General features: G+C 52.7%; 2 protein-coding genes across 6 annotated transcripts in view; both read left to right on the top strand.

Moving 5' to 3' along the window:
• Window positions 1-9,879, top strand: part of CUEDC1 (CUE domain containing 1) — a 76,650-nt gene extending 66,771 nt beyond the window's left edge. For 3 of the 5 annotated variants that reach the window (XM_067716086.1, XM_067716087.1, XM_067716088.1), the window contains 6 exons: window positions 893-976; window positions 2,601-2,672; window positions 3,514-3,607; window positions 4,922-4,980; window positions 5,822-5,892; window positions 8,301-9,879. In XM_067716086.1, the coding sequence (XP_067572187.1) occupies window positions 893-976; window positions 2,601-2,672; window positions 3,514-3,607; window positions 4,922-4,980; window positions 5,822-5,889 (377 nt within the window). In that variant the 3' untranslated portion in view covers window positions 5,890-5,892; window positions 8,301-9,879. The other 2 variants (XM_067716089.1, XM_067716090.1) reach the window with 2 other exon arrangements.
• Window positions 9,880-18,731: 8,852 nt separating this feature from the next.
• Window positions 18,732-23,310, top strand: MRPS23 (mitochondrial ribosomal protein S23). The gene is made up of 5 exons (XM_067714146.1): window positions 18,732-18,892; window positions 19,732-19,902; window positions 22,005-22,082; window positions 22,416-22,542; window positions 22,900-23,310. The coding sequence occupies exons 1-5, from the start codon at window positions 18,849-18,851 to the stop codon at window positions 23,050-23,052; spliced, it is 573 nt and encodes a 190-aa protein (XP_067570247.1). The 5' UTR covers window positions 18,732-18,848; the 3' UTR covers window positions 23,053-23,310.
• The last annotated feature ends 709 nt before the right edge of the window (window positions 23,311-24,019 follow it).

Genomic DNA, 24,019 nt, shown 5'->3' with positions numbered 1-24,019 from the left:
GGGGTGCCCCTCCCTTGCTCCCCTGCCTGTCTGCTCTGTGCCAGGCACTGGCTTCGGCACCATATGTCTGGGGCTCCAGGAATAGAGTGATTGGGTCCGTGGGTGCCTCCCTGAGCAGAGGACATTTGAGCAGGGGCTCTTGAGTTTTTTGGGTGTTTGAGTTGTCCTTGGGCCCAGCACTCTACTGGCCCCAGCCTGGCTGCCTTCCCCCTTCAGGGTGGGAGTGTTTGATGGGGGTACAGCGAGGGGCCTGTGGGAGAGGGGTGTGGGTGTGTGCGCGTGTGTGTGTCTGACTGTGTTTTGGGGGAGGGAGCACGGTGTGCAGGGAGAAGTCTGGCCTGAGACAGAGGAGGCCCAAGGCTGGACCCAGCTCTGCATTAAAGGTGCTGGGGGTCTCGGGGTCTTTCCTTTTTTTTTTGCGGTACGCGGGCCTCTCACTGCTGTGGCCTCTCCCATTGCGGAGCACAGGCTCCGGACACGCAGGCTCAGCGGCCGTGGCTCACGGGCCCAGCCGCTCTGCGGCATGCGGGATCCTCCCGGACCGGGGCACGAACCCGCGTCCCCTGCATCAGCAGGCGGACTCTTAACCACTGCGCCACCAGGGAAGCCCGGGGTCTTTCCTTTTAAATGAAGGGCTGGACTGTCTGACTTCCCAGGGTCCTTCTCATTTTGACATTCTGACACTGCAGGTTGTCAGGGCAGTCGTTTCTGTATCTTTGAGAGTTCTGGTTCTTTGAGAGCCCGTAGGCGTCGTGTGTGCACATATTTCGTGTGTGCATGTGTGTGTGTGTGTGATTCTGGGGGTTTGGCCTCTAACAACCTCCTGCATCTCAGCGCAGGCTGCCCCTGGGTGGGAGCTAACTTCCCCGACCAGAATGTGGTCCTTTTCCAGATCGATTGAAATACGAGTCCCAGAAATCTACATCCAGCAGCGTAGCTGTGGGAAATGACTTTGACTTTCCTGCTCCTGTCCCAGGTAACCTTGCCTTCCTAAGAGAGGGGCCTGGAGGGTGTAGGGGGCTCACACCCCAGCTGTGGTTTGCGTATTTGGAGTTTGGGGGTAGGCTGAGGAAGCAGGCTTGTGGGGAGGTTTCTCCCTCTTCTCCGTGCTCTCCGAGAGGGAGATGGCCCCTCCATTCAGCAGCCCCGTGTTCTTACCAACCCAGCGGCTGCTGCAACCCACACCCGGGATTGGCCAATGGACTGGCTGAACTCCTTGGAGGTGCCTGGAGCACGGGCAAGAAGGGGACACACCACACCACGTAATGTCCCACGGGGTGTCGGGCTTGGGGTGGCAAGGGACTCAGAGACTGGGTCACTGCCCGGGGGGAGCTTATGGTTTTACTGGGAGCAAACACTGGAGATGCGTCCGAGAAACAGGCAGAAGAAGCAGCAAGGCTGAAGACATGCTTGTTAATTACGGCAAAAACATGTTGGCGCGGAAGGGCAGGATCAATCTGGGAAGAGTTCATTCGTTCATTCATTCATTCAGTACCTGGGGAGTATCTGCCACAGGCCAGGCTCTGCCTTAGTGTTGGAGGAATAGAACTGGAAGCTTCACGTCCAAGGTGGTGAGAAGCAAGAATTGCCTCAGTGGCTGAAGGAGGGCCAGGGGTGGACAGCAGGCTGCTGGGCTGCACGGACGAGGGTCAGGCTGGAGCTGGGGACACTCTGAAGGTCCCGGTTCCATCCTCGACATCTGGACTCTGCCTGTGTGTGTGCACAGTGGCCCCTGGTCAGCCAGTGCCCACCACACACACACACACAGGCTGCCCGCCTCAGAGGAAGAATCCGCATCTCTTGCCCGAAACAGAGCTTACATCGCGTGGTAGAATGGGGGAGGGGGGCAGAAGGATGGGGAGCTCAGCTGATCCCAGCTTGAAGAGAGAAAATCCTGTCGAACTGATTCATAAGCGACAGGCTGGGAGCTTAGGTCCCACCAGATACGCATCTGGGGGTTTAACAGCAGCCTCTTGTCCTTGATCCCAAATTAACCATAGACACCGGGACCGCTGAGGTGGATCAGGATGACTCACAGGGACTTAGCAGGCAAGGTGACTCGGGATTAGCGTGGGAGCTTTAGAAGGGCAGAGAGGGACCCAAGTGGGTGCCGAGTGAACGGGGAGACTCGGCACACCACGTCAGGATGCAGGCAGGCTGGCCACGTGCTGGTGAATGTGTGACAGCCTGTCGGGGTGCAGGGGAAGCCCCAGTGCTTAGCATCTGGTAGCTTCCATGGTGTAAACACTCCCATCGTGGCTGATTTCAAGCTACCAAAGGGCCTTCACGGAATGCAGCGTGGTCAGAGGAACAGACACTTGGGAGCCTGTGGGAGCCGGCCCTCCACACATACAGACCAGACCCCTGACCCTTTTTACAGAAAAGGGGAGAGTGAGGCTTGGGTGGGGAAAGAAATGCTCCTTGAACCCTGGTGTCCTCCTTGCTATAAGCTCCCTCCTGGTTAGGGCAGAAGCCTGCTCTTTGCTCCCTTCCTCAAGTGGAAGGGTGGGGCTGAGCCCCTGTCCTGTGGGGACAGCCCTGACCCCCCTCCCCGGGCCTTGGGCAGCCACTGGCCCTCAGAGGTGTCTTCCCCCTTCCAGGAACCAGCGACAACAACCCCGCTGCGTCTGAAGATGCCTTATTCAGGGACAAGTTGAAACACATGGGAAAATGTGAGTCCAGCATACGCCCCCTCCCCGGCTCTTCTAAGACCGGCCTGTGGCCTCCTGGGAGGGAGGGAGCCACCCGGAATTTTAATGCAGCTGACTCTTGGTGAACCAAAGTGACATTTTGATCACGGGCTGGCTCCCTCAGCTTTCCTGCCGCACTTCCCTGTGCAACTGAGTCTGGATACAAATTAAGTTTTAAATCCTCTTGGGCCATCTGTCTGCAGAAAAATAATAATGTGCTGGACACCGCGCCCCCCTGCCCCCCGCCGTTTTAGAGTTCACAGTCTCTGTGGCTTGAGGGGGCTTGGCCAGGCTGGGCCTGAGTGGGGAGGCCCAAGCTAAGTCCACGTTCCGTGGGTGGGCGGTCCACCGGCTCAGTGGCCCCTTCCCACGAAGTCCTGCCAGCCGGGTCCCGCCTTCCCCTCCACCCCACCCCCCAGACACACAACCATGCGTGAATGAGGCTGCCATCCTTTCAGGCTCCATTTCAGAGAAAATCTCGGATTAGTCATGGAAATCCCAGAACCAACCCTGGAGGTGGAGAGGGGAGAAGGGGAGGTGGCAGGAAGAAAGCCAAGATGTGAAGCCGTCTGTCACAGCTGGGGAAGGAGGAATACCCGGATCTCAGCTGCTGGCTGCGGTCCCTGGCCAGGCTCTCGGTGGCCTGTGCTGCCTCTGCCGGCCGACCCAGGATGGCAGCCTCACTCCGCCAGGGCACCAGCCTGACCCCGGTCTGCGATTGCTGTCACCTCTTCCCTCCCCCACCAGCCTGCCCCCCTGCCCCAGTCCTGGGGGGCAGCTACCTGCTGCTCTCACTGCGGCTCACAGGTCTCTCTGCCCCTAGCCACCCGGAGGAAGCTGTTTGAACTGGCCAGGGCCTTCTCGGAGAAGACCAAGATGAGGAAGTCAAAGAGGAAGCACTTGTTGAAGCATCAGTCGTATCCTTTCCAGCCTGGCACCGGGTGGCAGCGGTGGGTGCTAAGGGTGCTGAAAACCCTGGGCTGGACTCCCTGAGGCTGAACCCTCCCCCGGAGTGGGACCGGGCCACGTGACTCTCCCCTCTCCCACCCTGGGCCCTGCTGCCAGCCTGGCGCTGCCCTATCTCTCTCTCTTTTTTTTTTTTTTTTCCAGTACACTGGCCTCTCACTGTTGTGGCCTCTCCCGTCGTGGAGCACAGGCTCCGGATGCGCAGGCTCAGCGGCCATGGCTCACAGGCCCAGCTGCTCCGCGGCATGTGGGATCTTCCCGGACTGGGGCACGAACCCATGTCCCCTGCATCGGCAGGCGGACTCTCAACCACTGTGCCACCAGGGAAGCCCTGACCTGTCTTTGACACCAGTGTTGACTCCCATCACCAGGCATGGGGAACAGGCCAGTGTAGGCCCCTGTAGGCTCAGAAGTTGTCCTACCACTTTGTAACTTTTTGTCTGGGGTAATCTGCGTCTTGAGAGAAAACTTCGTCCTTCCATGGAAATCAGCAAACCTTTTCCTAATTTCTTTTTTTTTTTAATATAAATTTATTAATTTTATTCATTTTTGGCTGCGTTGGGTCTTCGTTGCTGCATGCAGGTTTTTCTCTAGTTGTGGAGAGCGGGGGCCACTCTTCGTTGTGGTGTGCGGGCTTCTCACTGCGGTGGCTTCTCTCGTTGCAGAGCACAGGCTCTAGGCGCACAGGCTTCAGTAGTTGTGGCTCGCGGGCTCCAGAGCGCAGGCTCAGCAGTTATGGCGCACGGGCTTAGCTGCCCCACGGCATGTGGGATCTTCCTGGACCAGGGCCCGAACCCGTGTCCCCTGCTTTGGCAGGCGGATTCTTAACCACTGCACCACCAGGGAAACCCCCCTAATTTCTTAAGTTGAATTGATCCACAGACCTTTCCACCTCCTCAATTCACGTGTTGGCCCTGCCTTCTCACTCTTAGTTCCTCCAGTAAAAATATGGTTTTCCACAATTTTACCCAGACTTCCATCCATGCTTGTCAAACAGGGCCCAGGATATTATTATAGAAGCTGAGCAGCCAAAGGAGAACAGGGAGGAAGTTCCTTCTCTGTCCCCAGAGATGGGAGCTGGGGGAGAGAGTCAGCGCCTGGCTGCTCAGTTGACCCCAAGAAAAGGAGCCTGCAGGAGGTATTGGGGAGTTTGGGGGGATAAGGCTGGTGCGGTGAAGGCCTCCTGAGCTTGGGGCGGGGGTAGAAGTCCAGGGACAGGGAGTGCCCACCCACCCCTGGGACAGTTTTCCTGAATGGCCCGGCAGACTGGGGGCTGCGGCATCAACAGCCAATCTCCTGGACGACGTGGAGGGCCACACTTGTGGTGAGGCGGGGAGTGCAGGGAAGTCGGGGCTCTGAGTTGCCTGTGTTGGGTGGTCCTCCAAGAGGAGGGCCTGGGTGTTTCACAGGTGAACCCAGACTGTAAAGGAGGGGACACCGAACCTGGGGGACATATCAGGGTTGGTGGGCAGGCGACCCAAGGAAATGGGTCCCCCTCGTGACTTGGTCCATATCTCCTCTCCCTTCCACTCCTGAAAAGGGGCCCAGCCACATCTCCACCTAAATCTTTACCTGGAGCACAAAGCACCGAGTGCTGTTTCTGGGGAATATTCTCTGGGGTGTGAGGGGACAGACAGGCCCACCCACATGGAAGGGCCTCCCCTTGAGAGCCACGCGCTGGGCAGTTTCAGTGTCTGGGGCCCAGAGGCCTTCCAGCGTTCATTCAGTCCCTCCCAAAGGCGTGTGGGCCAGCAGACACTGCCTCAGACCTTCCAAGGCCCACAGCTGAACCCTGATCCTCAGGCCTCAGAGCAGAGGAGCCCTTTGGTGCTCAGGAGACATCCAGAAACAAGGGCTAGAAGGGCCTTGGAGGTCATCTGGACAGTCCAACTTCCCCATCTCATTTTATAGATGAGGAAACTGAGGGAAGAACTTGTCCAAGGCCTCAGAGCTCATCGATAGAGACAGAGCAGCAGCCAGGGGTCCTAACCCCGCACCGTGCCCAGTTGCCCCTCACCAGACCCGCGCATCGCTCCCGGGGATCAGCGTGTGCCCCGGCAAACAAGGGTGAAGAGAGTTGGCTCAGCTGTCTTGCCCAGCCTGGGAGACGTGTCTGAGTGAGGCCCTGCAGGGTGGAGGGTGAGGTGCTTTCCTCTGCTTTTCAGACGAAGACTTCCGGGGAAGGCGACAGGAGGTGCCCAAGGTGGAGGAAGCACTAAGGGAAGGACAGTAAGAGGTAAGGTGCAGGACTGCCCTGCCCCACACCCCAGAGGGTGGTCTTCCCCGTGGTCCAGAGGCATCAGGCTCAGGCAACTAGATGGCGCAGGTCGGGGGTTTTTTCCCTTGTTACGGCAGGGGGGCGTGTGCATGGGGGAACTAGTGTTTTGCGTTATTTATTCATTTGACAGAAGATAATCACACCTATGCCAGATGCTAGGAACAGGAAGAGAAAAACCAGCTTTGACCTTGAATAGTTTACAACACAGTTGAGAAGAGAGTCCAGGATACACACAGCACACTAATTTAAGAAAAACTGAGGTGGCCTCACCTGGCCACGTCCACACACAACTCTGCCATTGCCTCGGGTTTTGGTGGTGGGGAAGATGAGGGAACGGCCCCTCTCAAGACAGCTCTGTTTCTGGCTGGAGCCATGGGCCTCCAGGCTGCTTTTCCTCCTCTATCCCAGTTCCTCCCTGGGGAAGAAACAGGGAGTGTCAACACCTCCTCCAGGGCTCAGGGGAACCTGTCCCTCTTCCAGCCCCTCCCCCATCAGGAAGCTGCCTGCTCACCCTGCCCCCAGCCGCTGTCCTGGTCCCAGGGGTCAGCTATCTACAGGGCTTTTTTTTTTTTGCGGTACGCGGGCCTCTCACTGTCGTGGCCTCTCCCGTTGCGGAGCACAGGCTCCGGACGCGCAGGCTCAGCGGCCATGGCTCACGGGCCCAGCCGCTCCGCGGCATGTGGGATCTTCCCGGACTGGGGCATGAACCCATGTCCCCTGCATCGGCAGGCAGACTCTCAACCACTGCGCCACCAGGGAAGCCCTACAGGGCTTTCTTGAGCTCACGGTGTGGCAGGTATGGCCCTGTTTCAGGCTATGGAGAAATACTTGCTACCCTCAGGGTAGCTGTAGTGGAGGGGAGAAACCAGGGTGGGGAGGACACAGCCAGGAAGAGTACAGGCGCCCTCTCCCCTCAGCCTGGGCGGCTGGCCTTCACGTCACCTCTAGTTGACTCGCCACCCTCCACCAGGCCCTTCCAGACCTCTTCTGTTCTCTCAGGCTCTCCTCACCCATGTTGCCGCACCCAGGCTTCCCAGGTATCCGGAATGCTGAAATAAAGCCAGCCGAGGGGAGGACCCCCGCCTCCCGTGCAGTGTCGCTACCACTTCCTTCCCACTGGTCCCCCGGGAAACGTGCTGGCCCAAAGCCACCCCTTATCAGGACCTTCCTCATAATTTCTTTCTTTCCTGAATCTTCCAGCTTTTCCCTTTCCTTCCTCAGGTCTACATCCTCCTCGTCCCATCTTAAAAACCAAGAGTCCTCAATATTTTCCATCATCACCCAGTTTGCAGAAACGTGCATCCTCCTTCACCCATTGCCAGCTGGCACCCCCACCCCCACCCCCAGACTGACTCAGGGTCACCTGCCAGGTCCTGGGCCTTTTCCTGTTCTGCATCCTCTGGTGCTGTCTCTGCACGCCATGCCCGTCGTCTCCCCTGAAACTGCCCTCCCTTGGCTCCTGTGGCCCCAGGAATCCTGGATCCCCTTTCTCTCTGCCTTTGATTCTCTGTGAGCTTTTGGGCTCCCGTGGCTCCTTCCACTCCCGCAATCCCAGCTCTCCCCGTAGCTCTGGGCTTGACCCTCTTCAAAGTCTCCTTACTCCCTCTCCCTAGCGGTGCCGCCAGCCTCTCTTACAGCATCAGCAATACTTCTGTGCAGTTGGTTCCCAAATCCGAATCTCCCTCTTAGTTCTCCAAATCCACTCCACGGCCCCAGCTGTGCCCACGATGGTCTTTCTAGCCCTGGCTGTCAACTCACTGAAAGCTAGACAGTCCCACTTCCGATTTCCCCGGTTCGTTTCTCTTCTTATTCCTCGCATCACTGCCCTGGCAGACTCTCATCGCCTGGTTAACAGCTGCTGGTCTCTTCACTGCCCCTGCTCTGTTTACCCATCACCAGGACACCACTACAGTTCCATTTCTCCCTTGCTCTCTGAACGGGTCTTCCGAGCGAAGGCTCCTCAGCTTGGTGTGGGGGTCCCACCAAATTCTGATCCCATTTTACTTTTCTGCCCCTACAGGTGCCCTTGGTGTAGCTCAGCTGGGCTACCGCTGTATCACAGAACAGGCCAGGCACCCAGGCACACCTCTCAGCCCTTCACAGACAGCTGCTTCACCCCACCCGCCCCACTCCATCTCTAGCTGCCAGAGTCCCTGCTGTTTTGCAAGTTGGAATGTTTCTAGGAGCTTGGATTGCTGGGTGTGACCGCAGGCAGGGTTCCAAGGCTGACATAGAGTCCCTGGGGGAAGGAGAAGCCTCCTGTCTTTAGAAGCTTCTGCCCAGAACCATCTCTCCAGGAACCAGTGGTGAGGAAAGACCCCTGGGCTCCACTGAAAAAGACTTCTCCCATCCCTTTTTCCTGCCAGATGTAGCAGTTTCTCCTCGCCGGAGACCATCTGACCCGGTAGAGGCAGCCACAGAGCAAACCGGCCCTCCGCTGAAGAGCCCAGCTGCAGCCGGACGGATGGTGCTTGAGTTCTGAGGCCCAGTGGTTCTCCAGCCACAGTCCAGCCCAGCCACTGCCACTGCCACTTCCCAAGGGACTGAGAACTTCGGAGTTGCATGCTGTGATTGGAGGAAGGGCCTGAGGGTGGAGGCAGCAGCCAACCACAGTCCCTTTCGTAGCCAGGCTGTTCTGTGGGGAACGAGTGGAAATGTAGGACCTAACCCCTCTTCTTAAAAAAAAAAAAAAAACCACCCAGAAAACTGGCAAAGGTTGGAGTACCCAGAAGGGGAGGATGATCCTACCAGAGGCTCGTTGGCCTGAAGGTGGAGCCCCTGCCCCCCTCTTGTCCTGGTCTCTCCTGTCGGGCCACAGACACTGCCTGATCCCATACCCCCATCCGCAGCTCCCTTCTGGGCACCTAGGGTCCTTTATTCCCATGGCCTTCTGCATCTCAGTCTTTCCCCAGGGGTGCTGGTCCTTGGCACTCCCCTGCACGGAGCTCTGGGTGAGAAAGCCCTGGGCAGTCACTCAGGCCCGCTCTGAGGAGTGATGGGCCACCACAGAGAGGTATCTGCTGAGTACCCTGCCTGGGCCCCTCGGGCTGCCTCTGTTAGGGGCTGGCAAGGGCCCCCAGCAGGGATGGGGAGGCTGGCCACCCCGGAGCTGGCGGATTCTAGCTAGGCAGGGGTAGTGTTTACTCTGACAGAAGACAAAAGTCAGTCCTGGATGGGATCCTGTAGTCCCACGACAGTGGGGGCTCCAGGGGCTCTGACTCCCCAGTTGGACTAGAAGTTCTGCTGTCATTAAGGGTGGGCAGCGGCCAGTTCTTTAGTAACCCTGAGAAGGTGCAGGACTGAGGGGCAAGAAGGAGAGGCTGCCAGCCGGGCCAGAGCCTCTGGGGCAGAAGGGCTTGCTGGGTGCCCCTTGCCAAGAGTGAGAAGGCAAATGGCCAGGAGGAAAACAAGGGTCCTACGAACCTGACCCGGCACCAACCACTGCCAACGGGAGGGAGGGAGGGAGGGAGGGAGGGGCAGCCGGGCTTCCGTGGCCCGGCTGGAGGCGGGAAGGCGCCGACCTCGGGAGAACCGGGGAGCCGGGCAGGCACGGGGCTAGGGCCCGAGCGGGGAGCCAGCCCAGCGGCGCGGCGGTGGGGCGTTGGGGGCGGGCGCCAAGCCTGGCGGGGCTTGGTGGCCCTAAGCCACCTCGAGATAGTGAGGGCGTGGCGGGCTCCCCGCGGTGCCGGAGGGGGACCCTGGCCCGGCTCAGCCTCCCGAGCGAGTGCGGAAGTGCTGCCGCCCTCCAATCCCCACCGCCCCCCAAGGGCTCCTGATGACCGGGCACAGAAGAGGGGGAGCGCCAGTCGCCCCCCACCCCCCACCCCCCGTCCGTGTGTGTGGCTTTGTCAGTTTTTTTGTTTTTGTTTTTTCTCCTGCGTGTGGGTTTTATCTTGGAGCAGTTTCATAGGAATTCGTGTAATAAAGACTTGGTGTTCTCTTGGTGCTCTGACGTGGCGGCGCGTGGGCTGACCCTCCTCTTCGCCTCCCCCTCCCCCCTGCACCCCGCGCCCGTGGGCCGCCTGCCTGGCCCACCCGCAGTGCCCGCGGGGCCCCGGGGCTCGGCATCCCCGCAGCGCCCCTCAGGTGGCCCCTGTGCCGCACCGCAGCCTCGCCCACCTGCTGGCGCTGCCCGCCTTCCTGTTTGCCTGGGAAAGTAAACCGCTTGCTGGCAGGTCAGGGAAACAGCAGTCTGTTGCGAGCGCTCCAGCCGGTCACCTTCCTAAATAAACAGAAAGCTGCCAGAATTACGTCTCGCCTGGAGCTGCGGGGATGTTGTAGTGTCAGGCTTCAGAGGGCCCGCAGACATCTTCCAGTTCAAACCCCTCTCGCTTTCCCTACTCCCAGGCTTCGGTGAACCACCTCCCGCGCCAGGGAGCTCACTGCCAGAGGAGGAGGCTGGTGCCCTTTTCAGACAGGGCGGTTTTCAAGGTTAAAAAGTTCTTCCTGGTGTTGAGCTGTGGGCCTCCTTGTGGCTTCAACCCACACAACTTATTTCTGGGCTCCGAGTCACCCAGGCCAAGTCACTGCTTTTCCTCTGATGCCATGATTTTTTGTTTGTTTTTAGTATTTATTTGTTTATTTTATCATTTACTTGGCTGCACCGGGTCTTAGTCACGGCACGCGGGATCTTCGTGGTGGCATGAGGGATCTTTAGTTGCGGCATGTGAACTCTTAGTTGCAGCATGTGGGATCTAGTTCCCTGACCGGGGATCGAAGCTGGGCCCCTTGCATTGGGAGCATGGAGTCTTAGCCACTGGACCGCCAGGGAAGTCCCCCCGTCCCCATGCCATGTTTGAGTTCATTGGCCTTTCTCCTGGATAAACAATGCAGTTCTTCCTGCCTCCCCTACAAAAATGTTCTGCCCCCACGCCTGCCCTGCGCCTAGCCCAGGTAGACCCAGGTGGGCTTGTAAATTGACGTACCTGGACAGCTGGCGATGCTCCAGACCTGGTGTCTGGACCTCAGCAGCCCAAGATTATCCTCTCATCCCTGCTCTGTGCATTCTTTACTGATAGCTGTTGATCAGTGTAAATCCCCCCGCCGCCAGCATAGCACCAGCGCCTGGGACCTTGTTAGAAATGCCAATTCTCAACCCCACCCCAAACTGAGTCAGAAACTCTGGGGGTGCAGCCCAGCAGTCTGTGCTGCTGATATGCACTAAAGTTTGGGAGCCATGGTGTTAGGTCAGTACCTAGTACTGGCTGCAGAGTAGAATTACCAGAGTAGTTTAAAAAATCTTGATGCTCAGTACCCTACACCAAGTAAATCAGCAGTTACAGGTTGGTTTCTTTGAAAGCGCCTCAGGTGACTCAAGTTCACACTCAAGTTTGCAATCAAGTTTGCGGACCAGCGCGCTAAGCAGTCTGTTAGGTGTTTCATATTAGCCCAATTAATCTTGCCCAATAATGGCCACTTTACAGATGATGCAATGACAATTCAGAAAGGTTAAGTAACTTACCTAAGAGCTAGCAAGGTGTGAAGTAAGAAAAGGGGCCAGGGCTGCCTGACTTCAAAACCTGTGCTCCGCCCTCCATCCAGACCTCCTGAATCCGAACTTGGGGTGTATTTGAACAAGGCTTCCAGATGATTCTGATACGTTTGAGAACCACAGTTCTACTACCTTGCTACTCAAAGTCTGGTCTGCAGACCAGCAGCATCTCTATCATCCGGGAGCTTGTTAGAAACAGAATTCCCAGCTCTGCTCCAGACCTACTGAACCAGAATGTGCATTTTAAAAAACTCCTCAGTTGTCTTCTGTGCCCAGTAAGGCTTGAGAAACACTGGTTCTCAAACTTGCTGCACACTGGAATCATCTCTGTTGTTTGGTCCCATTCCCAGAGATTGTGGTTTCATTGATTCGGGATTTAGCCTGGGAATCAGATTGTACAAGCTCCTCGTGTGATTCTAATGTGCGGCAAAGTTTGAGCACACTCACTATTACGCCTATTAGTGTAGATGAGGCTGAAGGTGATTGGAGCCAGAGAGGGGGCTGTAGGGAAAGAAGGCAAAGAAAGCTTACCAGGTCCAACAGGAGTACAGAAGAGGAAGCCCCTGCTCCATGATGAGTCCCTCCCAGTCGAACAGTGTGTAGAGGACCCAGGAAGGAGTCGGGCTGGGTCAGGTGACTGCCTCAGCCACCCAGCCTCACACCATGCTCATCTGCAAGTCCTGGGCTCTTGGTATCCACAACGTGATACTTGTAGATTCATCTTCTGCAAAAATGCTGAGCTGGGCTATCTGGAGTCTGGTCCAGCCAATGCCCCTCCCCCTTTGTATGCTTTGGTGTCCTCGGGGCTCAGTCCCAGCTTGCGAGGAGCTCATGGGGCTGGGGAATGCTGTGCCCGGAAGAACTGGCCTGGTTATTACCATGCTGGGGTCTCAACCCTCCCTCTGTTCTCCTGAAGCAACTGGTAAGGGGTTGAGGTTGGAGGAAACACAGGAGAACTTGGTTTGAAGCAGGCAGGTAAGGTGTGGGACGATGATGCTGAGAGCTGCTTATCAGTGCTTACTGTATGTCAGTCATTTTTCTGGGGTGCTTTACAAACATTATTTTATCCCACAACTATTATATGAAATCAGTATTTATACTCCCATTTCCCAGATCAGGAAACTGAGCCCCAGAGATGTTAAGGTCCTTACTCAGTATCACCGTCAGTAAGTGGTAGTGCCTGAATTTGAACCCAGGCAGCTGAACTCCAGAGCTGGTGCCTAAACACTAAGCTATATATTGGGGTGGCGGGAACAGGTGATAAGACTTAGAACCCCTGCATAAATGCAATCTGTAGAGCACGGAAAGGTCCACCTGCTTAAAAACATCTTCAACAGCATGCCCGGAAGTCACCTATTAGCATTCTTTATCTGATTTTTAAAACAATCTTAGCATTTCCATTAGATGGCAAATATGCTGCTGAGAGCCACACATGAACCTCTTTTGCCCATTATCACAGCATAGATTAATATTCATTGGATTAATTGGCTAGACCAGCTGGAGAAAGATTTGGAAGTTTCTGGAGTTGATGGTGGGGTGAGGGGGTGGGTTGGGGTGTTGAAGGGGGCTGTGTAGATCTACTGCCACCTGGTGGCGATCTCTCAGAAGCGGCAGTTGCTGGCCACCGAGGGGCCCAAACACCATGTTCCCAGAAGGAAGACCCGAGCACCTGTGTGGCCTGAAGCCAGACGAGGAAGTTTACTCTGTTCACATGGTCTTCTGTTTGGTAAAATTTGCAAAGCAAGGATATTTTTGTACCATTTTCTTAAAAGGGCCACTGAGATTACATAAGCTTCAGGCCCCACAAAACCAGCATCTACCTGGCCTGTCATTTCTATAAAGAGTCAGAGTCCTTTATCAGGCCAGGAGGATTATTCCAGGGACTCTGCAGGGAGGAGTTGTGAAGCTCAGTACAAACTCAGCACGAGCCTGTCTTGCTCTGACCTTGCCATTCAGAGCGTGGTCTGTGGATACGGTAACCAACTGTTCTGGTTTTCCAGGACTGAGTGGTTTCCTCGGATGTGGGGATGTGGAACTTTCAATGCTAAAACCAGGAAAGTCCGTGGCAAACTTGGGTGAGTCGATTACTGTATCTGCAGACCAGCAGTATTGGCGTCAGCCTGGAAGTTTTTTTGGAAATGCAGTTTCAGGCCTCACCCCAGAACTACTGGGTCAGAATCTGCATTTTCCAAGAACCCCATGACCTTCAGGTATACATTAAAGATGGAGGGCTCTGCCTCCCCCAAGAAAAGAGGGGCCTACCCCAGCCCCGAAATGTGTGCCTGCAAGGGTCTCATCTTCTGCTGGGAAAACTCCACAGCGTGGTTCCCACTGGACTTTAATTCTGATAACGAAAGGCCAGACCTAGCTGGCTCCTGTTTCCACAGTGATACAGACCACCCAGGGCAGGTAGGCACAAAGTGCTTCTCTCTCCTCTGCCTGAACTGGATTCTCCTTGGGGGCAAGGCTGCTGTTTGCTGAAGAAATGAATGGGCAGCCATGTGAAAATGCCTTGAGGGAATTCCCTGGTGGTCCAGTGGATAGGTCTCCACATTTTCGCTGCTGAGGGCCTGCGTTCAATCCCTGAAAAAAGAAAGAAAGAAAGAAAAAAAGGGAAGGAAGGAAGAAGGAAAGAAAGAAAATGCCTTGAAAATTGTTAGATGAGATTTAATTGTAGGTGTGATTGAATACATTGTGATCTGTTGCTCTTGGGCATGGAATGGTCAGAAATTGTTATCATCATTACTCCTATTTATTGAGCAATTACTATACACCAGGCACAGTTTTGAGCACTCTACAAGTATTAACCCACTGGTAATAACTACACTTGTTAACCCACTGGTTAACTATAGGTGTTAACAAGGCTATGTGGTGGGTGCTATGATGATGCCCATTTCACAGAAGACAAGCTGAGGCTCAGAGGTTTATAAAAAGGGATCTATCCTATCAGTGAGGCACAGAGGACAGCCAGAACGGGAAGTGACCAGGGGCCTGATAGGCTGGAGGATTGCTTCCATTCAACCACAGCTTTCTCCCTATGGGTGTATCCAGGGAAGGCCTCCAGGAAGGAGGGCAGCAAAGGAGGGCTGAGGTCACTGCATCCTCATTTGCTCTAACTTGGTTTTATTTCTCCGTGCTGTTCAACTGGAAAATTCTTTCTATGAGCCAGCTCTGGGCCAAGCACCAGGCTGGGTGTGGGGAGGCAGAGATAAGAGTCCTGGTTGCTGCCTCAAAGAGGCCCAGCTAGACAGACTCAGACAAGCAGACAGTTACAACGCCAGGCCCGCAAAGTGAGAGAGAGAAGGTGAGGGAGCAAGCAGGTCCCAGGGGCACATCCATGCGGTCTGGCTGAGTGTGTGCTGGGGCTGAAGCGCCTTCCCGCCTGACTGTTGAAAGGAAGTGGAGGTGTGGGCCTCCAAGGAGGGAGGGTCTGGGCCAGGAGACAAACAGCATGGAGGTGAGAGGGGGCACTCCTGCCTCTTCCTTGAAGACCCCCCCCTCCATGCCCTTCCTCTTCCTGGGCCCTGTCCTGTGGATTGAATATATATTACTGCTTTCCTCCCCTTTTAAAGCAACATCTAACTGCTCTCTGGTCCTGGCTCTCTGCAGTATTCATGATTTCATCAGCATGCTGGGGGGTTCACTTGCCAAAGCTCTTCTGCTATTGGAGATGCGCTTGTTCTTTTTGTCAGACAAACTCCTCGGCGCTAATTACAAAGGTGTGGGCAGACTGTAGGGAAGCCGCAAGGGATGGCCTAGACCCTACGGGTGGTACAGAGGGGCACAGTTGGCCGTCTCTAGGCCTGAAGAGAAGGGAGGAGACTGGAACCTGGGGAGAGAGCTGGGTGTGAAGAGGCCGCCCTGCGGATCTAAGACTTTACGGTCCTGGATTGTATACGGAGGAGGGGTGGGAATGACTTCTGTCTCCTCCTTCTTCCCAGTCCCTGGCCGATGCCTCCCATTGGTGAAACAGAGGGCAAGGGGCTGGAGGATGCCGTCCTAGAAGTCAGCCTCTGGGGGCGGAAGCAGAGCTGGGTGAAGAAGGGCACAGAGTGGGTGTGGCTCTGGGCAGGCAAATGGAAGCTATTCAGTTCCGGTCCTTGTTGATCAATGTTGTGGGCTGAATGGTGTCCCTCCAAAATTCATACACTGAGGTCCTAACCCCCAGTACCTCAGGATGTGGCTGTGTTTGGAGATAGCATCTTTAAAGAGGTATTTAAGTAAAAATGAGGTCATTAGTTTGGGCCTGAATCCAATATGACTGGAGTCATAAGAAGAGGACATGGACACACACAGAGAGGGAAGACCGTGTGAAGACACAGGGAGAAGACAGCCCTCTACAAACCGGGGAGAGGGGCCTCTGAAGAAACTAGCCCTGCCAACACGTTGATCTCTGTCTGGCTTCCAGTCTCCAGAACTGTGAGACAATAGATTTCTGTTGTTTAAGCCATTCAGTCTGTGGTATTTTGTTATGGCAGCCCTAGCTACCCAATAGTCAATAAGCTATTCAGCACATAACTTATCAATTATGCATTTGCCTCTCTGTCTCCCCCTCTGGACAGCCAGCTTCTCCAGGACTCAGCACAGGGTCAGGTGGGCGCCAAAATGTTTGTGGGATGAATGGATCATTTAACAAGAAAATCAAACATTAAGGCAATCTATGGAATATCATCAAAATGTTGCAGTCTCGGGGGCAATCAGTGGATTACGGGACACAACAGCAGAAGTGATGCTGTAACAGCCACTAGACTTGCCTGTTACAAGCACTTACTACGTATAGGCACTGTGATGCGTGCTTTACACGAATGATCGCTTTTACTCTGGCAATGAGCAGACACCGCCAAATGTTACATGGGGAAAGAGAGGCTTGAAAAGTTATGTAAGTGCCCAAGATGACAGGATTAATGGGCACATCTACGGTGTGATGCAGCGGGACAAAATGGGGCCAAGCGGTATTGTGGAAGGAATATGACCTTCTGGAGAGTTTACAAGCTCTATTCCTTTATCTGTAAGATTATCAGGACATGATCTATGGCCTCAGGTAGTTGAACTATTGAAGGAGATAATCCAGGTCCCTGGTGTGGTGCATGGCATGAGTGCATCAGCTTCTTGCAGCTTTGAGAGGCCCGGGTGAGAAGACAGAAAACCTCTACTGTCCATTCTGCCGGCCCCCAGCTCCCTCCTACGTGATGAATGAATGCTCCCTGGGATGCAACTTCCTGTTGCAGGTTCAGAGGGTTCCCAATGCATCTTTGCTCCCACATCTCCATGGTTCCTTACACTACCCACCAACATTCCGTTCTCAGTCACAGAAGCATGAAATAGGATGCTGGAGGGGAAACGTGAAAGGCTCAGAAGAGGAAGGGACTTCCCCAAGAAGATCTAGAGAGAAAACTGCCACCTTGCAATTCCTCCCCCATCGAGCGTTTGGGTCTTTGGCTCCCCTCCCTGAACTTGCAATAAGCCCTTCTAATTCTTTAGCAGCGGTAACTGGGTAACAGCAGTGGCCTACAGGGCAGTCCCGAGTATGAGAAGGGAAGTGTGTCTGTGGTCTGGGCTGGCAGCTAGTTCTTACTTGGACGGAATTAGAAACTTGTTTTGAAGCCTGGGAAGACTATATTTAGCTGCGAGTATGTTTGCTCTCCCTAGAGCAAAGTCTTGTAGACCTGCCTAGGACTCCATGCTTGGCCCAGCGGCCAGAGCTGTGCTCTCTCTTCCCTGCTCCAGAAGGTCCTGAGGCAGCGGTGAAACCCACCTCTCGGCCCTCGGCCTCAGATCACCCTGTCCCCTGCCCCTGGCACCAGTTTTGCCTGACTTCTCAGCCCATTAGTCTCCAGCCGGAGGCATGGCTAAGGAGGCATTGTGGGGTCCTAGAAAGTGCCTAGGTGGGGCTGGAAGCCTGGCTCTGTCAGTTACCTATCAGACAAGTTACTTAACTCTCTGTGGCCTCACATTCTCATTTATGATGGGGATAACAACAGCCAGTTGTGGGTAGGTGTGTGGATTCGGTGAGAGAACACAAGCAAGCATTAACTGCTCATCAGACATCCCCCTCCACCTCACCAGCCTCCCAGAGAGCAGGGAGGACTCTGGGATGACTTGACACTTTCTTGATGACAAAGATAATGGGGCTCCCCGGAGATATTGTGTGTGTATGTGATTCAGAACATTTCACTGGATTAAAAAGTTCAAAAATGAATACAAACTCTTCACAGGTCAAACTCTGAAGAATACATAAAGAAAAAAAATTCTCCCTTCCCCTCCTGCAATCTCACTGGAGATAATCAATGTTCACAGCCATAGGTGCCTTTCCACATAGTTTCTATCCTCATACAAACACGTCTAAAAGATTTCTTTTTTCTTTTGATTAAAGACCTTCTCTGCAATTTCCTTTTTCATTTAACAATAAGTCGTGGGCATTCATCTAGGTCAATACGTATGGATCTAGCTCGTTCATTTCAATAGCTGCATAGGACTCCATAGATTATATGAAGCATAATTTTCCAGCCATCTCCCATTCGATGGTTGGGAGGGTGCATTACAAACAATGCTGCAATGACGATCTCTGCACAAATATCCTCGTGAAATTGTGTTTTAATTTCTATGGGGTACTTTACCCAAAGTATGACTGCTGGGACAAAAGGTTATCCTGAGAGGATACTTCCCCAGATTTTTGAGTTTCCTTCTCGGAATTTGTTTGTTCCGGACACTTTCACTTTTCAAGCTCTAAGGAACAGCTAGCTAGCGACGCCTTCCGGGGAGAAAACCCTAGCTGCCCGCAGCATCCCTATTAGAGCGCACGCAGGTGGCGCTCCAGGGCCAAAGGGTTTAGTGGGGAGCGCTAAACAGTAGGAGACGGAGGACGGAGGCTTGGGCTCTAGGGTGACCCTGGGCGGGTGACGTTCCTCCCCGGGCCTCGGTTTCCTTCCGCGCAGTCTTTGACTCCAACCAAAATTAGGTGCAGCCCGTACCTAGAGCTGGTGACCTCTTATCTCTGCCTTACGAATTCCTAGACTAGTTGGCTCTCCCAGGACCTAGGCTGCGCCTCCCTCCTCCCTCCCCATCATCTTCCCTCCGCACGGCCCGGTCTTCTTGGGCGGAGTTGGCTCAATAAGGCCAGGGAGGGTAAAGCAACCACCACAATTAACCACTCCCCTGGATCGGTCATTTATTGCTTCTGCCGGGCTTTGGCTCGCTCCCTCCCTGGCGGCTCGGCTATCGAGTGCTCCTGTCTGAACCTGGCGTGTAGCCGATGGCGTGCCGATGCGGCCATCCTTTGCTTCTGCCTGGCTCCGCCCTCCCGTTGGGGCCGGGGCGGTAGCCCAGCGATCCGCGGCTCGGCCCGCGACTTACAGTCACTTTGCCTGCTGTGGACGCTTCCGGTTCCGGTACGAGGAACCGCACGGCATCCGAGGCGCCGGGCATGGCGGGGAGCCGCCTGGAAACCGTGGGGAGCATTTTCTCGCGGTGCGTGCTCGGAGCCGGGGTGGGCCGAGGGCGCCTCCCCTTTTTACGCCCTTTCTTGGGTGGGTCTGAGCCCGGCCAGGCCTTTCTTGTGCTCTCTCCTGTTTCTGAAGAATTGTGCTTGACTACGTCACCCCTTGAATTTCTTAGCTCTCATGTTCAAGATCGCACCTGTCCGCTCCCCGAGTGGAGGTCTCTAGGAAGAGGAAGGGAGGAAGGGGCTGATGGGCCTGGCGGGACCGTCTTTGCATTTTCCTTGACGGGACGGGGATGGGGCGAGGGGGGTGGGACGCACGTAAGAAGGTGGAAGATTAACTCCCGAGCACTGTTAGGTTGGTTTGGAATATGGAAACATCTTACCTGTAGGTAGGGGACTTCCTGCTCTGCCCTCCTTCCGGGTGTCTTCCGGACTCTGTGACCCCGCCGGTGTCCCGGGCTGCGGCTACACTGATTCACTGACTGACCTTGGTTTTAAATTAATTAATTAATTTTTGGCTGCAGTGGGTCTTCTTGCTGTGCGCTGGTTTTTTTCTAGTTGCGGCGAGCAGGGGCTACTCTTCGTTGTGGGAAGCGGGCTTCTCATTGCGGCGGCTTCTCTTGTTGCGGAGCATGGGCTCTAGGCGCCCGGGCTTCAGTAGTGTGGCACGTGGGCTCAGTAGTTGTGGCTCGCAGGCTCTAGAGCGCAGCCTCAGTAGTTGTGGCACACGAGCTTAGTTGCTCCGTGCATGTGGGATCTTCCCGGACCAGGGCTCGAACCCGTGTCCCCTGCATTGGTAGGCGTATTCTTAACCACTGTGCCACCAGGGAAGCCCTCTAATCTTCGTTCTTTACCCTTCCTTCAGGACGCGGGACCTGATGCGGGCTGGTGTGTTGAAGGAGAAGCCCCTCTGGTTTGACATATATAATGCCTTCCCGCCACTGAGGGAGCCGGTCTTCCGAAGGCCCCACTTGCGATACGGCAAAGCGAAAGCTCACATCCAGGACATTTTCTACCACGAGGATCGGATTAGAGCGTGAGTGCCGGGCCCGTATGGTGGACAGGAGGCTGCAGAACTTTAGAAGGAAAGGTTTAGCCAGCAGTCTGACAACTTAAATAGGAATTGAGTCTGGGCTTGCTCTGTGGAGCCGGTCTTGTCTATCTAGCCGGATTAGGGAATCAGAGCCCGTCACCCATGTGAGAGAAGCAGAAGTTCAGAGAAGTAGAATCTGGAGCCCAACAACTGACTGATCATTGCAATGATAGCTACCTGTTTCTGCACATCTGTTTGGTGGCTGGCACCGTGTTAAGCCCTTAACCAGCGTTATCTCATTTAGGTCTTACTCCAACCCTGCAGGGTCGGTCGGTATCCTTGTCTCCATTTTAGTCATGAGAACAATGAGGCTCAAGGTCAGCTTACTGGGAATTCACTGACAAAGCCCTTTCCCTCAAATACGGATGTCAGTTTTTAGTATCCAGAGTGTGTACAGTTTCTTTTGTCTTTAAATGTTAAGATCAGAGATTGTGCCTAATTGAAATTAATACATATACCTTATTCTTATCCCTATTTCTGGATGTAAGAAAACAATTTATAAAGTCATTTTCTCTATTGAGGTCCAGGCACCTTTCACTTGACGAATCTTTTTTTTTTTTTCTCCCATGACACTCCTTTGAGGTAGGAGAACAAGTATGTTCTGGCTCTGCTTGTAAATTTTCAGAGATCTTTGGGGCATTAAATACTTCTTCAGTAGTTTTCTGCTCAGGTCCATTGCATGCTCTCGGTCAGGATGCTTTCAAGGTCATTTACATATTAAAATCATTTGTGCTTCTGTGTGCGTAGCAGTGGAACTGGGTGATGGTCACTGGAGAATGTGGAATATTTTACTGCTTCCTCTTTTATTGCCGTTAAGGCCAAAATAATAACACCTTATACTTAAATCGTTTTTTGAACCTTTATCTTTTTGGCCTTTTTTTTTTTTTTTTTGGTGTTTTTGATATTTTTAAGAACTTAAAACAACAAAATAAATTTCAGGTTTATCAAAACCTAAATGTAATAAGTGAAGTCCTAAAAGTTCTAGAAGAAACTATGGGGTAATTTAAAAAATAATCTCTGTGATAAAAGCCTACCTAAGCATGATACAAAAACCCAGAAGCCATAGATGAAAATATTAAAATTTCTGCACACAAAAACTACCATAAGCAAAATCAAAAGTCAGGTGACATACTGGGAAAAAATTTTGCAACATGTATGACAGAGGGCTAATTCCTGTTTATATTGCTATAAAGTTTGCTTATGAGTCAAGAGAAAGACCAAGAGGAAAAATAGGCAAAGAACGTGGACAGGTCACAGAAAAGGAAATTCATTTGCTTTTAAACATGAAAAGATGTTCAACCTGTTTCATAAGAAAAGCAAAACTACAATGAATTATAATATTTCACCTGTCAGATGGACAAAGGTCAAAACGTCAGAAGATACAATTAGGTGCGGGTGTATAGAAATAGGCGGTCTCCTGCCTTCCCGGTGTGAGTATAAGTTGGCACAGCCCCTTTGGCAAGCATTCTGGCAGTTTGCAAGGCCAAATTACAAAGGCACATACCTTGACCCAGCAATACCATTTTTATGAAATTATTCCACAGGCTTATTTGCACGGTACACTAAGAAATATAGATAAAGGTAATCATTGCAACACTGTCTAAAGTAGCAAAGGACTAGAAACAATCTACGTGCCCTGATTTGAAATGATCTCTGAGAAATATTAAGTAAAAAGGAAAGATGTGTTTACTATCCTTGGGGTTAAACAGCGTGGCTGGGGACAGGGAATGATAGATGCATGTATGGTTGTATAGTGGTAGAACATTCCTGGGTGGATACACAAGAAACGGGTTAGCGTTGCTTAAGGGGAGGGGAGCTGGGAGTTTAGGGTGCAGAGGTGAGGAGGAGTGTTACTTTTCACTGGATACCTTTCTGTAACATTTGATGTATTTACCATGTGCCTGCATTGCTTATTTAAAACGAACAAAAAAGGTCTGTAGGTCATGTTATACTCGGTTCCTCAGGGCCCAGCAGTTATTCTTTCCTCCATTCTTGGTCATGATCTATAACTGGAGATTTATATTGTGTTGTTTTGTACTTTCTAGGAAATTTTATTCAACCTATGGATCTGGTCCAAAAGCTTTTGATCTGTTCAATCCAAACTTCAAGTCTACCTGTCAACGGTAAGCCATTCCATGAGTCTTTGGTTACCTTTCTTTTTTTTAGAATTTAGTTGTCAATTTGAGGGGTTTTGTTGCATTCCACTTGAGGAAAAAGATGTTCCTATAGGAAGATCTCCTTTTGTTTTTAATTAGCTCTTTTTTTAAACCATAGGTCCTTGTTGGTTATCTGTTTTTTTGTTTTTTTTTGGTTATCTGTTTTAAATAGAGCAGTGTGTACGTGTCAATCCCAAACTCCCTAGGAAGTTCTCTTAAGGGAATACTCAGGACTGTGTAATAGCATGTCTTGATGACTCTCAACATACAGACTGAAGATGTGACTGCTTGGAATTCTAGGTTTGTGGAGAAGTACATTGAACTACAGGAACTTGGAGAAACAGATGAAGAGAAGTTATTTGTGGAAGCAGGGAAGGCTTTATTGGCAGAAGGTGTCATTTTAAGACGAGTAGGAGAGGCAAGGACTGTGAGTATTTTGTTAGCAAAACTGTTACTAGGATTGGTTGTCTGTTTGTCAGAGGTTAAAGGAAGGCTTGGTTTTCCTTCCCCAACCGTGGCTCCAGGTCAAATACCGTTAGATTGAATAGACTAGATTTTTGTGGTAAGGACTGTGGCTTGGAACAAGTGAGTTGTCACGAGGGCTTTTAAAATTGTGGTTCTGTAGAGACTTTTATCATGTTTATTATTTGTTGTAATCAAATTTGACCTGAGATATTAATGTTAGATTTTTGAGTCAGTGATAGAATGTGCTAGTCATATAGCTTCAGCTGATTGAGTGAAAGTCATAACATCTGTGTGACGTACTTATATCTGGTCTTTTAAGCAACAGGATGGTAGTCACATTTCCTGGAAATCTGAACCCATGGGTGTCGAGCCCCAGACTGCGTTGGAGGAGAACCAGTCTCTGAAAGAAGATCCACAGGCCCAGCATTTGGGGGCACCTGGAGAGCAGTCGACAGGCCTCTCACCTCCCTGAAGAATTGTATGCTGTGTACACTGACATCCAGACTGGATTCACGGCGTGAATGTTGTACTGTTTTTAACAGTTGAACTGTGTAAATGTTTCTCGATCTCTAAGGCATCACGTTTGCCTTCTCTTGGTTTCCACTTCCAGGTTGTCATAAAGCTCTGTATCATGGTTTGAAGAAGCAGTTATGTGAACTTTTATGTTAGGGCCGTATTAAACAAAGAATTCCTCGGTGCTTATAAAGTAAATTTACTTTAAAACTGTAAATAGCATGAGGAAACCTTTGTAAGTATTGTTTGAATGGGACTCATTCTTAGTAGGTTTGCTTGGGGTTTTGTGTTCACATTTGATTCTCTGGTATGTTTCCCTTCTCTCTTTTTTTAATTTTTTTTATTTTTTTTGCGGTACGCGGGCCTCTCACTGCTGTGGCCTCTCCCACAGACTGTACACCTTGCACATGGTGCTCAGGTAATGGAAGGTCGATGAGTACATGAGGCAAAAGCCATTCTCAGCCATGCTGCTTCTCCCCCACGCCTTTATCACTGTTGTACAATTCCTCTTGTTTAGGGAATGCTTTACATTTAGATGGGGAAGTAAATTACATCCATTCGACATCAGGCAACCATTGGGTGCCAGATACCGGGCCTGGCCTTGGGAGGAAGACTGCGGCAGGTGGAGCAGTTGGTTCTGTTCTCAGAAGAGCGATCGTGGCTCCCTCATGCTCAGAAACCTTATCTTTCTGGGATTTAAAAGGTGGTTTCTTTTTTTAAAATTTTTATTTATTTATTTTTTTCCGGTACGCGGGCCTCTCACTGCTGTGGCCTCTCCCGCTGCAGAGCACAGGCTCCGGACGCGCAGGCTCAGCGGCCATGGCTCACGGGCCCAGCCGCTCTGCGGCATGTGGGATCCTCCCGGACCGGGGCACGAACCCGTGTCCCCTGCATCGGCAGGCAGACTCTCAACCACTGCGCCACCA

The sequence above is a fragment of the Pseudorca crassidens genome, chromosome 19 (genome assembly GCF_039906515.1).
Source record: "Pseudorca crassidens isolate mPseCra1 chromosome 19, mPseCra1.hap1, whole genome shotgun sequence".
Lineage (NCBI taxonomy): Eukaryota > Metazoa > Chordata > Mammalia > Artiodactyla > Delphinidae > Pseudorca > Pseudorca crassidens.
This window is presented reverse-complemented; position numbering and strand designations above follow the sequence as displayed.

Coding starts and splice junctions, on each gene's coding strand:
- MRPS23 (XM_067714146.1), top strand. CDS start 18,849: ATGGCGGGGAGCCGCCTGGAAACCGTGGGGAGCATTTTCTCGCG. Junction 19,903..22,004: donor CACGAGGATCGGATTAGAGC/GTGAGTGCCGGG, acceptor TGTACTTTCTAG/GAAATTTTATTCAACCTATG. Junction 22,083..22,415: donor TTCAAGTCTACCTGTCAACG/GTAAGCCATTCC, acceptor TTGGAATTCTAG/GTTTGTGGAGAAGTACATTG.